The sequence below is a fragment of the Scomber japonicus genome, chromosome 6, assembly GCF_027409825.1.
Source record: "Scomber japonicus isolate fScoJap1 chromosome 6, fScoJap1.pri, whole genome shotgun sequence".
NCBI lineage: Eukaryota > Metazoa > Chordata > Actinopteri > Scombriformes > Scombridae > Scomber > Scomber japonicus.
In genome coordinates, this window is record NC_070583.1 from 18,443,434 (window position 1) to 18,459,886 (window position 16,453).

The 16,453-nt window shown below is 38.4% G+C and overlaps 2 protein-coding genes across 2 annotated transcripts; one reads left to right on the plus strand and one right to left on the minus strand.

Annotated features, from left to right (window-relative positions):
- Positions 1 to 1,207: 1,207 nt before the first annotated feature.
- On the plus strand, positions 1,208 to 8,427 carry LOC128360247 (cyclin-dependent kinase-like 1). The gene is made up of 10 exons (XM_053320640.1): positions 1,208 to 1,568; positions 1,745 to 1,933; positions 2,209 to 2,330; positions 3,844 to 3,916; positions 4,970 to 5,060; positions 5,432 to 5,632; positions 6,322 to 6,404; positions 6,493 to 6,549; positions 6,953 to 7,105; positions 8,105 to 8,427. The coding sequence occupies exons 1-10, from the start codon at positions 1,542 to 1,544 to the stop codon at positions 8,198 to 8,200; spliced, it is 1,092 nt and encodes a 363-aa protein (XP_053176615.1). The 5' UTR covers positions 1,208 to 1,541; the 3' UTR covers positions 8,201 to 8,427.
- A 2,542-nt stretch (positions 8,428 to 10,969) lies between these two features.
- Positions 10,970 to 16,390, minus strand: LOC128360183 (cytochrome P450 2F5-like). Its single transcript, XM_053320553.1, has 9 exons — positions 16,161 to 16,390; positions 15,668 to 15,830; positions 15,146 to 15,295; positions 14,057 to 14,217; positions 13,222 to 13,398; positions 12,819 to 12,960; positions 12,225 to 12,412; positions 11,958 to 12,099; positions 10,970 to 11,839 (listed from the first exon to the last, which is right to left on the minus strand). The coding sequence occupies exons 1-9, from the start codon at positions 16,329 to 16,331 to the stop codon at positions 11,655 to 11,657; spliced, it is 1,479 nt and encodes a 492-aa protein (XP_053176528.1). The 5' UTR covers positions 16,332 to 16,390; the 3' UTR covers positions 10,970 to 11,654.
- Positions 16,391 to 16,453: the final 63 nt, after the last annotated feature.

Genomic DNA, 16,453 nt, shown 5'->3' on the forward strand with positions numbered 1-16,453 from the left:
GCAAGCCAAGGTAGGGCGCTGAGGGGGGAAAATTCACAGTCAACAGACAGAACACATAGTCCACAAATCATAGAACCACATCAGAGTTGTTCCTCCATATATCACATCTGTGACAGAGTAACATGATGTCAGCTTCTTTGCAACTGGTGAGAATATTGGAAGTGGGATGAGACTATTACTGGAATTTGTTTGGACACCTTATATACTGATGGCCTGTTTTTACAGTTTTGACATTATATAAAAGCAGTTCAAGTACACAATATTCGGTACATTACAAGCAGGAGTAAAAGAAAGGACTCAGACTTTCACTCAAATAAAAGTAGAAACAAAACTAATAATACCTGTCTTCAAAATCTTACTGAAGTAGAAGTGTAGAAGTATTATCAGCAAAATTAAAGTATCAGTAAGTAAGTAAAAGTAGGCCTACACATTATCCCTCTAGATGGCTAATGTTATTATTAGATTAGATAGATATTGCATTAGATATTATTAGTAATGTGACTGAAAAGTTATAAACAGATTATTTAATGCCAAAATACTTCTCCTCTGTCTTTACATGATGTGTCCAATTAGTGATTAGGCTATAGATTACTATAGAGGATGAATTTGCTTCAATTTAGTAGATTAGCCTATGCATCTTTATTGGCTATATTTTCATTATCCACTATGTTAATTATTCTGTTTATAGTATTTTACTACTACCTGCTTTTTAAAACGAACGAAAAGTATCATCAGTAATTGCAGAATTTATTATTTATTTATTTATTCTATTGATCAGGAAAATGGTCTAGTTCAGGGGTCCTTAAGGGGGTCCTCAGTAACAAACGCAACATCATTTATTTTCATTAGCCTATAATTGCATAAATTATTCTAAAAACAACACAATTACATAATGTATGACTACTTCGATCATATGTTTCATACACTTCCTGTAATAATGCATCTAAAAGCATACATTTTACCAGGTGGGGGTCCGTGGTCTAATTTGTGTCAGTTTGGGGGATCCTTGATGTGAAAAAGAAGAAGAAATATAGTGATCCAGGCTCATTTTATCAACGGTCATCCACCTCACGTTGTAACACCTGTCCCTAGTAACAACGCATGCGTGTTTTAACGTACGTAGGCAGCTTTGTGAATTGCTATCCTGTATCGTGCCGCTGCCGCACTATTATTGCTTTTTTTTTCTTTCAGTCTGGGGCAAGTTAAACGTCGTAATGAGTGAGCAGGGTCACTACTTCTGTTTTCATGAATATAGATACAGGGCACAGCATTAAAAAAAGGATTAAGATGAAGATTTAACCTTGACTCAGTGAATTGTTTTGAAGGTAAATAAGGGGACAGGGTAACCAAGGTGCAGACGACGCACAGCAGGACGTGGAGACATCACAGAAAGAGAGAGAGGGAGCAGAGAGGGAGAGAGACCTCTGAAATAATTACTGTAAAAACAGCGTTAAGGAGGAGTAGCTGCCCACATATATTTGCAGCTTTGTGCGGACTTTTGATGGACTTAAATCATCCACAAGCTCACTGCTGACTTGTCGATGAGGAGCCTTTCAGATTCTGGACAGGTGAGTAGGCTACACCTTTACACCGTGCACATGCAGGATGTGACACTACAAAGACACCCCTGTAGTTATAAGTGTACCTGACTTAGTTTTGGTAACAAACAGCACACACAACATCTTCTAGATTATTATACATCAGCAGTTCTAAGTAGTCATCAGTATATTTTGCCTTTTGACAGGTGACAGCTACCAACTGCCCAATGGAGAAATATGAAAAACTGGCCAAAATTGGTGAGGGTTCCTATGGCGTGGTATTTAAATGCAGACACAGAGACACCGGCCAGATAGTCGCCATCAAGAAGTTTGTGGAGTCTGAAGACGACCCTGTCATTAAGAAGATAGCCTTGCGAGAAATACGTATGCTGAAGGTGAGCAGACATGAGTATCACCTAATAGTATCAAGTTTGCTCACATCTACTGCCACACATGGACACGTGCACTCACACAGGTCCATGCACTCACTGAGTCTGATCTTCTGCAGCTTTTGTGTCTTTGTGAGGCACGTGTCATGCAGTTTGCTATCATTATTCTTTAGCTGTTGTAATTGGGACTGTAACAGTAGAAGTATCTTTAATTAAACATTTCATCCACCGGGTGCTTTATAGTGCTGATACGGTGTCCATGTCCTCTGTTGATTATGCAGCAGCTGAAACATGTGAATCTGGTCAACCTGCTGGAGGTCTTCAGGAGGAAAAGACGGCTCCACCTGGTGTTTGAGTTCTGTGAGCAGACTGTCCTCAACGAGCTGGACAAACACCCTCGAGGGTAGGTTAGGGGACACACAGGGGTTCAGACCAAGCCATATGATCTGTTAACCTCTTCCTCCCTAGGCCTCTAGCTCAGGGTCCTGCTCGAAAATTACATACGCAAAATGAATATGGTATATCTCTGTAACTACAAGGTCTATATGAATAATATTGGTATCATAATAAAGGTAACACTTGTGAGATACATGTAGAGGTCATGTAGACAAACCTTTTTACACTCTGGGAGTATGAATTAGAGAAGTGAGATATGTTAGATAGCAAAGGGCCACATGCAAAACATATACGACACAAATACAACATACAAAAATAGGAGATAATCTTTAACTTGAAGGATCTGTTTTGCTTGCCCTTCTCTATCAATGATTGACTTCTCTTTTCTTCTTCTTTAATGAATGACTTCTCTTTTTACGGAGTCATCTGTTTGGTTGACCATACAACTCTTTTTTTAAAATTTGTTAAATGATGGGTTCACAACATCTTTTTAAGGAGTCATCTATTTGGTTGACCATACAACTCTTTTTTTAAAATTTGTTAAATGATGGGTTCACAATGCCCATGTGAACAGTGAAAGAGTTCTTACTTGGTCCTGTTCATGCTGGCCATAAGAAGATCCCTTTTCAATAAGTGCTTACAGTGCAAGTGATGGGGGCCAAAATCCACAGTTCTTGTTTCCAGTCCTGTCTGAGGTTCTCAAATAAAGTGGAAATCTAAAAAATGTCCTCTTTGTGTCTCTCACAGTGTTTTCCTGTTCAGCAGCAGTGGAAGGATCGTTTAACAAAGAGAGAATTTGGTACTAAAATGACTTAAGTTTGAAAAAAAAAAACAACTCTCATATTAGCATCAAAAAAACATTTATGCACAGAAGGAGAACTGTTGATTCTGTCCCTGGTAACTTACACTGAAAGTTCATTATGAAGGGATCTCTTAATGGCCAGTGTGACCAGGCAGCAAGAAAAAACATGTGTCAGTGTTCATTTTGGCTCCTGACTGTTGTTTTAGGACAGACGTGAGAAATTGTGAACCTGTCCTTTAAGAGTACTGCCGATGAGAGACGGGCAACAGAGGGAAACTGAGTAAATCAAAAACAGGAAGTCAAGACTGTTGCCAAAAACGCAGAGTAGTGGCAGTGGAGTGAGGAAGGAACAGCCGAGTCTAAAGTAGAAGATAACTCAGATTCTTCTCTCTGCTCCATGATTTGAGCACTCCTCATACAATCTATGGTCACAACATAAGATTTTAGACCTGTACCAATAGTTAGTTGCTGTCTGACTATTTTTACTTTTCCCATAAGGCCGCTGAGCAGAAACTCTAGCTGCTCCTGAAAACAAAGGCACTGTTGCCGTTAGAGACAGGCCTAAGGTTACCCAGGCGACAAGAGGGCCGTGTAAAGCACCACTTCTTTTGAGAAATCGCTGGAATAATAGATGAGAAAACATGACGAGCAAATAGGTTTGCGCTTGTTGTGTTGCTCTTACAACAATCAATATTCATCTGTCTCGTGTTCTCCGCAGGGTACCTGAGGCTCAACTGAAGAGTATAGTGTGGCAGACTCTACAGGCCGTCAACTTCTGTCATAAGCACAATGTCAGTATATTTATATCTGGTATGAATGTTTTCTCTTGTACTTAACCTTTGATTTATTCCCACTTTTTTTCCTGATTTCTGTTTAATTTAACCCTTACATACTGTTCAGGGTCAAATTTGATCAATTTTTACATTTGGGAGCTGTAAAAATATCATTTATTTTAGCTGGACTTTTCCTAATATGACCCACAGTGTACAAACATTGAAATAAACAGCTTCATTTTTTACATTTTTGTGCAGCTGAAACACATTTTAATATATGCTAATATACAAAATATGCATTCAAACATGTTGTATTCATGATATTCTATAAAATGTTCTACCGTATCATAAAATAGTGATTGTGAATGTCTTTTTTCCAGTAGATTAATGAAACAGAAGGATTAATCATGTATTGATGCCTGACGGTAAATTTATGAATGTGAATTGGTGTAGAGACTAATTATGAGTCAGAATATGAACAGTATGTAAGGGTTAAAAACAATACTCACATTAATCATTCCTCCTCTCCATACTGGCTGTGAAGTGATCCTATCAAATTGATTGAATATTATACCAGTTAAAAACTTCCAAAAGCAGTTTTATTCCAGTGTAGTTAAATCACTTACTGCTTAGTGCTAATTTACTCATAGCTTTACTTGAAATATGTCGTTAAAGTGTAGAATATATGTGTCTTGTTTTGATCTAGCTTAAATCTGACAAGCTTATTTTACACTAAATTAACATTTTCTTAGAATTGACTGAAGCTCTTGATCAGATGGTTTTTCTCACGAGTATGACTGTGTTTTCAGTTAGTAATCTGTACTGCTTCATAACACAAACCATGTGAACAACTCATACTTTTTATCTAAAAATCAATCATGTTTCCAGGCCACAGTCTGACTTTGTTGAGGTTCAAATTCCTCCAGTGGGAATTATCCGTCGTGACTGTTACGCAGTATACAGTTTCAATATTAAAATGTGTATATGTTTCTGATTCCTAATCTGTCAGCCTTAATATAAGCCTCTTTCTTCCATGTTGCCTAAATCCTTGATGCTGGGCGCTTGTTGCAGTGCATCCACCGTGACGTGAAGCCAGAGAACATCCTCCTCACTAAAACCGGAGTCATCAAGCTCTGCGACTTTGGCTTCGCCCGCATCCTGAGTAGGTCCAGAGAGCCAGAGTGTGTTTACATGCGTTTAGCGCTATTGTGCCTTTAATGACTTATTCAGCACGGAGCCTATATCAGCTCCTGCCGATGGCCTCCTCACTTTCAGTGTTTCAAATAATGCATTGCATAGGAAGACCATTCAGCCAGTTAGTGCCTCTCTCTCTGCGGTATGTCTCTGTTTACCCTTCCTGCCTTAGGTTTCGGACGGTGTTTTGTTACCATATATTAACATGTGGTCATTCACCATGCCTTGTAATCCCTTCCTCTACAATGTACATGTTATTTAATGTTCATTATTCATTGTCCAAGTGGATGTGTGTCCCTACAAGTTCATCTCCATCTGTCTGTGTGTCGGTATACTCAGCGGGACCAGAGGATGACTACACAGACTACGTTGCGACCCGCTGGTACCGGGCCCCTGAGCTACTGGTTGGGGACACACAGTACGGTCCCCCTGTGGACGTGTGGGCGCTGGGATGTGTCTTCGCTGAGCTGCTCCACGGGAATCCACTCTGGCCCGGGAAATCTGACGTTGACCAGCTCTACCTCATCCGAAAAACTCTAGGTACACTAACAAGAGGTCGTATCAGTAGGTGCTTAAAAGATGCACTGTTAGACTTTTCACGATGGAGGGTTGTATTCTTGGTGTAGTCATTGTTCATCAAACTCAAACTCAATTGCATAGTTATCTAGATTGTATATACAGATCACAGCATTTGAATACATGCGCAAGTCACATATCTTATACAGTAACACACAGCCTTGTGGTTGTTCTGCTTTGCATTCACTCCACAAATGATTTGCACTATAATCTGCACTATAAAAGCAGATCGAAATCTACCTTTTCAAGCTATTTTGGTCCAGTTGTTTTGTCCACACTTGAGCTCCTTTGACAGCTCTCACAATAGCCTAAATGAGCTGAACATGATGAGGAAACACACCAGAGTTAATCAGTACCAAACCCGGCAGGTTAAGTGTAAAGGTGCCTTTGAGAAACAATTCCATATTTGGGGAAAATGTACTTAAAGGGAAACTTAAAGGGAAACCTCCTGTGTGATGGACTTTTTCTCTTGTTGGATTGTTTAATGTATAAAAGAATTGTTAGAGAGAAGGCTTTGCTCTTTTTTTTGAGGAGATAACACCAAAAGCTCACATGTACTGTCAATATTAGCTCAGTTTTAGATAGGTTGCAAAACATTTCCCAAAACATCCAATACCAAGTGCAGATTCTGATTATTTAATTTCTGACCTCAGGTGACCTGATCCCTCGTCACCAGCAGGTCTTCCGCTCCAATGTTTTCTTCAGTGGAGTTTGTATTCCTGAACCTGACACGATGGTATGAATCCTGTTATCATTGAAACTGCATGTTGTCAAAGGACACCAATAAGTATGGTTGGTGATTATTTCCTTTTTTTCCCTCTTAGGAGCCTTTGGAAAAGCGTTACCATGAAGTGTCACCTCATGCTCTCCAGGTCATGAAGGTTCGTTATGTTTACATGTCATAGAGTTGGACTGATATATTAGCTTAGCACATGAATCAGTATCAGTGTATATGTTGGTACAAGAAAGTACAAAAGAAGTTGCTGTACAGAAAAGCTAAACCTGCTATATGTTTGAGGTCATTCTTAAATAGTGTTGCTATTACATAGTTTGTCCATTGGGGGCACTGGCACATTCATTTTTCAACAGTAAAATATTTATTTAAGTACATATTTTGATCACAATATAATACAATATACACAATACAATAGAAACACTTAAGTTGGTTGACATAATTATCAGATTTTTCTAAACTTTCAAATACATTGATCAACCTCAAAGCCCAGTATCTGATGACAAACAAGCTCTGAACTGTCACCTCTGTGTGTCTCTATGTGTGAGCAGTCATGCCTGGTGATGGACCCCTCCCTCAGGCTGTCCTGTGAGGAGCTGCTGGAGCTGCCTTACTTCCAGGAGGAAGTAGGTGCCAACTGGGGCCGAGAGGGCGAGCGCCCAGGAAGACGACACGACAAAGGCTCCCGACGCAGACAGGCAGGGGTATGAATGCAACACAGTGGCTTAATGGTGTGAGAAACCATCCCCGATACACAAAATGTACTGACTGTGTCCCCGCTACAGCCATGCATGTCCTTGAGTTTGTCATTTTTTAGTTGCTAAGTCACTGGAGCGATAGCAGAGAGCCACAGATAAAATAAAAGCTAGGCGAAATTCAGTGTCACAGATGCACAGGCCAAAATCTATATTTTAGTTAGGGCATGGTACTACTCGATACATAAACATTATTGAGCGGAATAACCGTACCAAATAGTATCAAAACTTCTCCAGTGAAACAGTACCTGCATTCAATTCTTTTTGTACTCAAGTCTATTAAAAAAAAAGACTAATTGTATGGTCCTCAGCCTCAGCCAATCACTGCAAGCGTCGATTGAATGTGACGTGTGATTGGCCCTCCACCACAGCAGCTACAATCCATAAAAACTGTGGTGGTTGTTGGAGTTGGCGGTTCAGTGTGCCAAGATGCTTGAAATATCAAATGAAAAAAAATGGGATCATATGAAGTACTCCACTGGTGTCAGTATCACTTTAAGGGTCATTTTTTTTAAATTATACCCAGACCTACTTTTAGTATAACAGTTTCACCCCCTTTAATGCTTGAAAGATGCTATGTAGAGTTGGTATCTACATTTATATGCTTAGTATATTCCAGACAGTGAAAATATGTTACACACCTTATACCTATTAATCACAGATGTATGAGGTACGTCTTTTCCTCTGCCAAACATCACGACTGATTCAAACAGACAACATCTGCGGTTCTCTGAAGTAAGAAAGTACCAACTTTTAACAGCCACTTTTCAAGCGTAGAAGATTTTTAAAGGATTGTTCCTCTCACTGTTTTTACATCAGTTGCACCATGCTTAAATATTATCTCGCTATTAAAGAAAAAAACATGTTAGAGACATGCACAGGAGAGAGTTCATGTACATTTTTTTTCCTTCTCTCTCACTCTTCCTCTTTCCTGCTCTTTTTCTCCAGGCTCAGTACCTGCCTCAGTTACCAAACAGCAACATCTCACCAGCACCAGACGTCAAGAAACAGGTGAAGCACAAATATCACCTGCCCAACATCTAATAAAAGCAAGGTTTGAACTGACTGAAGAGTGACACATCGTGGCAGAACGGAGACATGCAGGACTCGTTTTCTGCTCTGTGCAATCATTTGAATACAGTCCAATTTAAAGATGTGTATTGGTGTGAGAGTTGGAAAGTATATTTTAATTCCATCACTTTCACTTGACCACAGACTTATTTAATACTGGTGACAAAACAAACTATAGTTAAGGTGTTTACAGATGCAGGTTAGGCAAAAAAATAGCCAAAGAATGTATAATATGTGCGTTCTGCATTTTCAAAGGTCAATTTAATGGCATAAAATAACTGATAAAAGTCACCAGTGTGCCATCATCACTTGGTGAAAGTGAATTGAGTTTCCTGGTGCACTCAATGACAACAAAACATCCCCATATAGGTAAATACAGGCTAGACAATATGTACTATATAGTACAATTGAAATTAATCTGATGAGCAAGATAAGACACATTATTATTATTATTAACAATATTTTAATTGTATTTATTTTCAGGAAATAATTTTTTCTAAAGAATTCAAATTAACACATTACACAGCTTTAGGCTTATTAAGCATTTACATTTTGTATTATAAAACTGAAAGAGGTGAATATATAATAGAGTTCAATATACAGTACTTAACATTTGTGTTAGTTCTTGCCTGAGTCTTGTTAAAAGGAAACTTTGGTATCTTTCAACCTGGGCGCTGTTCTCCCATCTTTTTGTGTGTAAATGACTAATGGGGACAAAGGTTTTTAAAACTGGTCAGTACTGAGTGAGCAGCAGCTGCATAACGGGCTGCAGTATAATCTGACGGGACAATATCATGCCATCAATGTACATCCATTAAAAGGCTCATATTGTTATGTGTCTGATAACTTTATGGAAAGTAACCATACAGAGATATAATTGTCCATATTACTCACTTTAGACACAAAAAGATGTTTCCCTTCAGGGTTTAATAAAAGCTACCATGACAGCTGAGACTCTCTGAGAGTAATTTGATGGGTTCTTAACATATTGCAACCCTTGTATTGACATTGAGCCTAACATGGACATCCAGTCCGTTGCTCAGACACAAGACAGTAATACACAGGAGCATGCATCAACATACTTACAGCTTGACACACAGCTTGATTGATCACCTGACCTCGAACTCATCAAATTACAGACGTGACTCATTGTTCTTCATCATAGCCGCTCCTTCTGCTCCGTTAAAAATCCTACAGGTGGTCACACCATGAATTGATGAATATGGACAAACTCTCAGCACTTTTTCACCAATAAAATAAACAAGTATACAATTATGTTCATGTTTTATGGTGTGATTAATGTATTTTTTCACAAACATGTATATAGAGACTGGACAATAAACAAAATTTACTTAAACCTTTAAACCTATAAATTCAGATTACAGTAGTAAGATGATGTTAGTAAGATATACAGAGTGCAATCACTGATGAAAAATGCACACACATAATTACTGTATGATATCATATCTTGGTCCTTTTGATGGTCTCGTAATGCAGAATAAGCCAATCTTCCTGCATTTAGGTATCCATGCATTGACAGGTGGTTTATAGAAATTAGGCAGAAATAAGACAGTCGGGACTCATTTTGCTTCCAGGCATCATTCACAAGATTATTAAAAGATCTTTATCTGCACTTTGTATTCTCAACTCAAAATATTTTGAAAAAAGTAAACCATTGTGAGATGGGACAGCTTTGATAAAACCCTTTTTAACATTAGGTCATCTTTATAGTCAACCGTAGAATCAACCATTGCATGTTGGATGTGAATGTTTCATTCTTACTGCCAGGCACGTGCACACATAGGGCCGTAGGGGTGCTTGAGCCCCTGCCCTTTTTGCCTCGTATTAAAAAGTGCCCTGTGTGTGTGTGTGTGTGTGTGTGTGTGTGTGTGTGTGTGTGTTTTTTGTTTTTTAAAAAAAATAACATTAATTCATACCTGTTAGGGATGTAAAAAAACAAACAAACGGCGGCGGTACAAAAACTCCACGGTATTCTACCGTACCCATTTTCTTGTAATACGGGGTTGTTGTGTGTGTTGGAGAGAGAGAGAGAGAGAGAGAGAGAGAGGCAGCTGCCCCATGGATAACTGAGGAGACGTGACAGTGGAGCAACTTGAACCTGTGAGTTATGGTCTAACTAGTCTTAAATATGTTTAATATTTCAGAAAAATGCTCTATTTTAGTCAATGTGTCAGCTTCTTTTTTTGCCGGACGTCAATTTAGCACAGAGCAGATCGTGCGGGACAGGAAATCGTGTACAAAATAGAAAATAAAACACTGAGTTAACTTTCAAAATAAAATGCACTGTGTTTACGGTGGATCATATTTCCCTCACTACAGGTCTGAAGTACAGGTCAGAGGTTATATAGGTGGGTATATAGGGGGGTATATAGACGGGTATCAGAGGTTTAGATATAAAGTTTATTGTGACTTTGATAATGTGAATGAACTCATGTTGACATTAATTTGTTGACACAAAAGAAAGAGCAAATGCATCACTTTCACCTACACAGGACACACAGCTAAGTAGTTAGCTTCCTATTAGCACTTTAGTTTTTAATTTTACATTCATTTCCATACTGTGTAAAGGACTGGAAATACATTTCGGTGTGCGCTCTGCACGCACACATGCTACCCTTTTCTGAGTTTGAGCCCCTGCCCCTCTATAATCATGTGCACGTCCCTGCTTACTGCAGCTACTATAAGGCTGACACACAAAGTAAATGTACACTTCACAAAGTGTTGATTTTCATAAGGTCTTTTATTGGGAGTACCAGTAAGGCAAGTCAAGGTAACTTTCTATATATAGCTCATTTCATACACAGGGTCAATTCAATGTGCTTTACATAAAAACAAAATATCAGATGATTTAACAGTAAGAATTGGAAACAAAAAAAAACCCTGATTATAATAAAAAGAAAAAAAGTACCATTGAACAGTAAAAATTGGAAACATTAAAACATACTGTTAAAAAAAAGAATCCAATTATAATAAAAAATAAAACAAAGTACAGAAAAATAGAAAGAGAGAAAGAAAATAAAAAGCTCTATAGAATATAAAATATGAGTGCAGCACAAAATAATGATTAGCATTAAAATTGTTAATAGAACATACAGTGCAAATGAAAAATTTAAATTTAAAGTGCTTTAAAGGAGCTCAATCCTAAGCACATGAGCTGTAGAACCAGTAACACCATTTAAAGGAATGACAGCAGAGTTGACTGTGCTGTGCTGGTAAGCATAGATCAGGCTTATTTGTTTGTAATTTCACTCAATTATGATCATTAGAGCAGTCCAGGGACCTACAGTATCACAGATAGCCATTTGGTTTCTACATTTTGAAATTGTGTGACAACGTGTGCCCTCTTTGGGACCCCGTAAAAACGCAATAAGGGTTGAAGACACAGGCATATGCTGTAAAATATCTGTTAGCACCGTGGTGTGGCGATGACGTGGTACCTGCGAGGCACATTAAGAAAGCTGCTGTACTCAGGACTGATGTCTATGCTGTCGGGTCCTCCGGTGCAAGAAAAGGTGAACTGCTGCAGAAGTGACACCAGGAAGATGAAAATCTCTATGCGAGCGAGGGACTCTCCCACACAAGATCTCTTTCCTGAGAGATAACCAGAAGAAATAGACCTGAGATTAATTTTACTCTTGTCTTTGGCCTATTCTACACATCATAGCTGAGATAAGCATGACAACAGCCACATATTTACTTAATAATCTACCTGCAGAGAACGGCAGAAATGCTGGATTTTTCTTAAAGTTGCCATTCTGGTCCAAGAAATGCTGGGGGTTGAAGGACCAGGGAGTTTCCCAATGCTTTTCCCCTTTTAGCACAGAGTGCAACAAAGGTATAATTATTGTATCCTGTTGAGGTGAAACATTGTATCAAACAGAGCATTTTATATCACCTGTAAATATTCTGCAGTGTTTTGTTTTTTTTGTTTTTTCATCAATGCTGTTGCTGATACCAGAAACTAAAACCAGGATACCTCAGGAATTGTGTAACCCCTGAAAGAAATGTCCTCTAGTGCATGGTGGGGGACATTCATGGGGACAAGATCCATAAAACGCTGAATTTCATGAATGACTGCATCTGTGAACGAAAGGGACTTCCTGTCTTCCATGAAAGGACAACGTTCCCGTCCAATCACAGTGTCGATCTCCTGCTGGATTTTCTCTGCAGAATGAAAGTGGTCAATTAATCAATCAGTAAATCAACATAAAATCAAATCGCTTCTTCCAGCCTCTTCATTTGTGAGGATCTGATACTCTGATTTCTCAGCTTTTCTTTTTTTTAGACTTTCCTGACAATCATGTCAAGAATACAAGTACAATAGACTTTAAAGTATAAATCAGAGTACAAGGAATGTAACAGGAGAGGAAGCACAAAATGCCCAGATCATCATGCAACCAGTGACAAGGTGCTAGATTAAGAGCGATAGTGCCTTGAGTCTACTAAAGTAAATCTGTGACGTTACAATGATCATGTAAAACACTTGTTAATAAGTTAATAAATCACTTGATGTAAAAGTAATTAGATTAGTGTGTACGGCTTTTCTTTTACACTCTTTTGTGTGTCCTACCTTGTATTTTGGGGTATCTAACCAGAACATTTATTGCAAATCTGAGAGTGGAGCTGGTGGTTTCTGTTCCTACCAGGAACAGGTTCAGCACTGTTGACACCAAGTTTTCATAGTGGAACTCTGTTGTGGGAATGTGCTTTTCCTGCAAAAACAAAACGAGAACCAGCTCACCGATTTGACAATAAAAACCTGAAGGATCAAAATTCAAGATGTTAACATGTACTTGAGGGACCTCATTGGTACACTTAATGTTTCAAAGTGCTCAGTAACTACAGTACTGTTCACATGTAAAACCGGGTAAGAACTTAGTAAGAATGCCAAAAATGCTAAAAGTAAATCAAACAAATATTATTACTTTTGTCCACAGAAGTTCATTCTGGCTCATGAACTGATTCTTTCATACCTGATTTAATTTGGTGAGGAAGCAGTCGATGTAATCTCTTGGGCAGCTCGGGTCCAACGTGTTGTGGTGCTCCTGGATCTTTTTCATGATGAATCCTCTCACCTTTTCAACTTTGGCAAAAAAGGTATGGTGTTGACCTGGCAGCAGTTCCATCAACCAGGGGAAGATATTATACAACTGTAATGGGGAATGGATAGGGCTCATGAAAAAAATGTCTCACAACCAGTTTTAGCAGAGTAGAGAGAATCTGGAAACCTTTAAGGTGCCTCTCAAATAAAACGCTCCCTTCACACAAACCTCAAATAACTCCCTAAAGCACTATACAGTACATTCAGCCAACTTAACTGGAGAAACACACCTAAAACTATGCATGGGTTAGACTTAAGACTTTCTTTATTTCCTTGTTCTTTGTCCATCTGTAGATTTTCTTCACTTGCTATGAGTTGCCCTGTCAGCCATCGTAGAATACACTGTATATATTGTACATGTTGATAATAAGGGGGGGGGGGGTTCTTATCATTTCTGATCTTTCTGACTATCAACACATCTTGTTAAGTATTAGGTTAATGTATACAAACCACAAAATGATAATTAACTGGTATCAAAAAGCTTTCGAGGCAGTAACAGTCCTATACATAGCTTACAAAATTAATTAATAGTGAGGTTAAATAGTGAGTTCAAATGGGAGCCTTTGAAATATCAATTATCACCTGTGCATTCCTGATTAATAGTAATGAGATGAGCAGAGTCCCTACACAGCAGTTGGAGTGCAGTGGTCTTCCAAACCACTCACCCACCCATCAAGCGTCACTTTCTGTGCACCTTCTTCTCCTACCTGACCGCTGGGTCTGCTGGCAAATTGCGGCAAATCTGAGATGATCTGCAGAAGGGAGAGGAAGTGCTCGTCGTCATAGCTGAAGCGTTGACCGAACACTAAGCAGCAGATCACGTTGGACACGGTGCTGCTCAAGAAGTATGTGGTATCAAAAGGTGCAGCTAAAAGGAAAAAAGAGAGAGCCCTTAATACAACTTTGCCTTAAAAATTTGAGGGCGATAAAGTAGATTTTAATCATTAATGACTAATATGACTGCCGTGGACTAATCCTTAAAAAACTCCCATAATCAGTATCCCCCAAGTACAAATACATATTTTTCATCATTGCTTATCCATGAGAAGTATGCAATTGTGGTATTTTAAATATTCACATAAATCACAGTAATTATAAAATGAAAGTGAGCCTTTATTATTTTTACAAGTTTATATATTTTCCATTTTGAATACAATGTTATTAGATGAATAAGTAAATATATTTCTAAAGTGAATCTATTGTGTTATCAGTAACCTCAAAGAGGAAGTAGTATTTCAGTGTGCAGACGTCCACATAAATCATAGATAGACACATAGATAATGTAATTAAGTCTGCCTTGGATGATTGTGCAAAATGTGGGTCACATAGATTGAGTCTTCAAAGCAGAATTTTGGCATTGAGAGCAGAGAGTGCATAAAGTCAGACCTCATTTGTCCTGCCTGACATTTTGAATATACATAGATTGCAGTTCAGATTTTTCAACCAATTTGTCAAACACAAAGTAACAAACTACTATTAATAAAACTTCTTGTAGTTTTGTTTTTTGCAGGAAAATTAAGGCAAATAACTTAACATTAACGGTACACAACACTGTGAGGAATACACACACACACACACACACACAACTGCATGTTTCATTGCAATCATGTATTTTTTCCTCTCACCTTTACAAACTGAAGAACACATTTGTGCATTTTTTAAAGTCATGTTAAAATCTTATTTGAGCAAGTTTAAAGGCCATAAATTCTGGTTTAACTGGAACAAGACAAAGATCACCTCCTCATGATTTTTAAAACACAAACAAAGCAAGCACAGTCACTCTTGCAAACACATACCTTTGGTACTATTTATGCGGGCGATCAGGTGTTTGCTCTCCTCCTGGATCCACTCCTCCATCCCTTTACGTCCCATCCCAAAGTCTCTTAGCGTTGTCAGGGTGAAACGTCTCAACTGACGCCAGCGATCTCCATTACTGATCCCCAAACCTTTGAGGACATAGACATGATAGTTTTAAAAAAGAAACTCTTAAAACACTGTTCTCCTAAAGCAAAAGAAAAGCTTGTATTCTGCCCATAATTTTTTCCAACAAGAACACAAACCTTTAAAATAAAGAAAAACTCAATTTTGAAGAATGTTGGCAGCAAATGTAATCTATTTTTCCAACCTTGTGATTTTGTAACATATTTATATAAAGACAATACATTAATACATTTTACTGTGTATTTAAGTCTCTTCCATATTTCTTTAGCATTATAGGTGCAACGAAGAAGAGAAATATGACACTTCGATTTGCAGCCAAGTGCTAGGACACAGACATGTTCAAATGTTACACACATCATAACAAATGTCCACATTACCATAGCCTTTGGTAGCTTTGACCAAGAGAGGTATCTGTGCTCTGCCAGTGAAGTCATCTCCTTGATCCACCAGTGCTTCCTTTACAGCATCGTATCCCACCAGAACCACAGCTCGCTTATAGCCCAGGTACACAGTTATCACAGGGCCATAGGTTTCACTGAGCTGGAGATTAAACAGGTGAATAGAGAAACATTTTATTCTTGTCCTGACATGCTAGGAGAAAAAACAAAACAAATGAAGACACAAACAGAATAAAGCAGTGACTCATAAATGCAGGATTGAACCAATCAGAATGAGCTTTAGCCAATCACATGGGCATATAAGGTTTGATTTGTATGAGTCTGGTTGTGATTTGCTTTGTAATACTTACACACAGTGCCAAGAACAAATATACAAAAATACACTACAGTCAAAAGTAAAGAAACTTTTTAACTTTTATGTACAGTCACATAAGTAGGGGGGAAACAAGTTATCATTCTCACCCACACTCACCTTAAGCAGAGTTTTAAATGGAGCTCTTTTGTCCAGCTGCAGCAGGTTTCCTATGATAGGGAAGGCAGGGGGTCCAGGAGGTAAACAATACTGTCTACGACTCTTAAGTCTCAACAGCCACAGCAACGTAAAGATCAGCACTGCTAAAACTAATGTTCCAGAAAACTCCATAATGCTCCAAGAAAGGAAATATTCTACTTTTGTCCTCTGCAGTTGACTAAAGGTGCAATCTGTCAAGGAGATGAGCAGGTTATGCGAGTAGCCTACATGCAGCTTTTATAGTCATCACTTGT

Bases quoted from the DNA above. Each gene is read 5' to 3' on its own strand.
- LOC128360247 (XM_053320640.1), top strand. From the start codon at position 1,542: ATGAGGAGCCTTTCAGATTCTGGACAG. The intron at 1,569-1,744 runs GTGAGTAGGCTA...GCCTTTTGACAG, and splicing joins GCCTTTCAGATTCTGGACAG to GTGACAGCTACCAACTGCCC. The intron at 3,917-4,969 runs GTCAGTATATTT...CGCTTGTTGCAG, and splicing joins ACTTCTGTCATAAGCACAAT to TGCATCCACCGTGACGTGAA.
- LOC128360183 (XM_053320553.1), bottom strand. From the start codon at position 16,331: ATGGAGTTTTCTGGAACATTAGTTTTAGCAGTGCTGATCTTTACGTTG. The intron at 15,296-15,667 runs GTAATGTGGACA...ATGTCCTCAAAG, and splicing joins CAAAGCTACCAAAGGCTATG to GTTTGGGGATCAGTAATGGA. The intron at 12,413-12,818 runs GTAGGACACACA...TTCATTCTGCAG, and splicing joins TAGATACCCCAAAATACAAG to AGAAAATCCAGCAGGAGATC.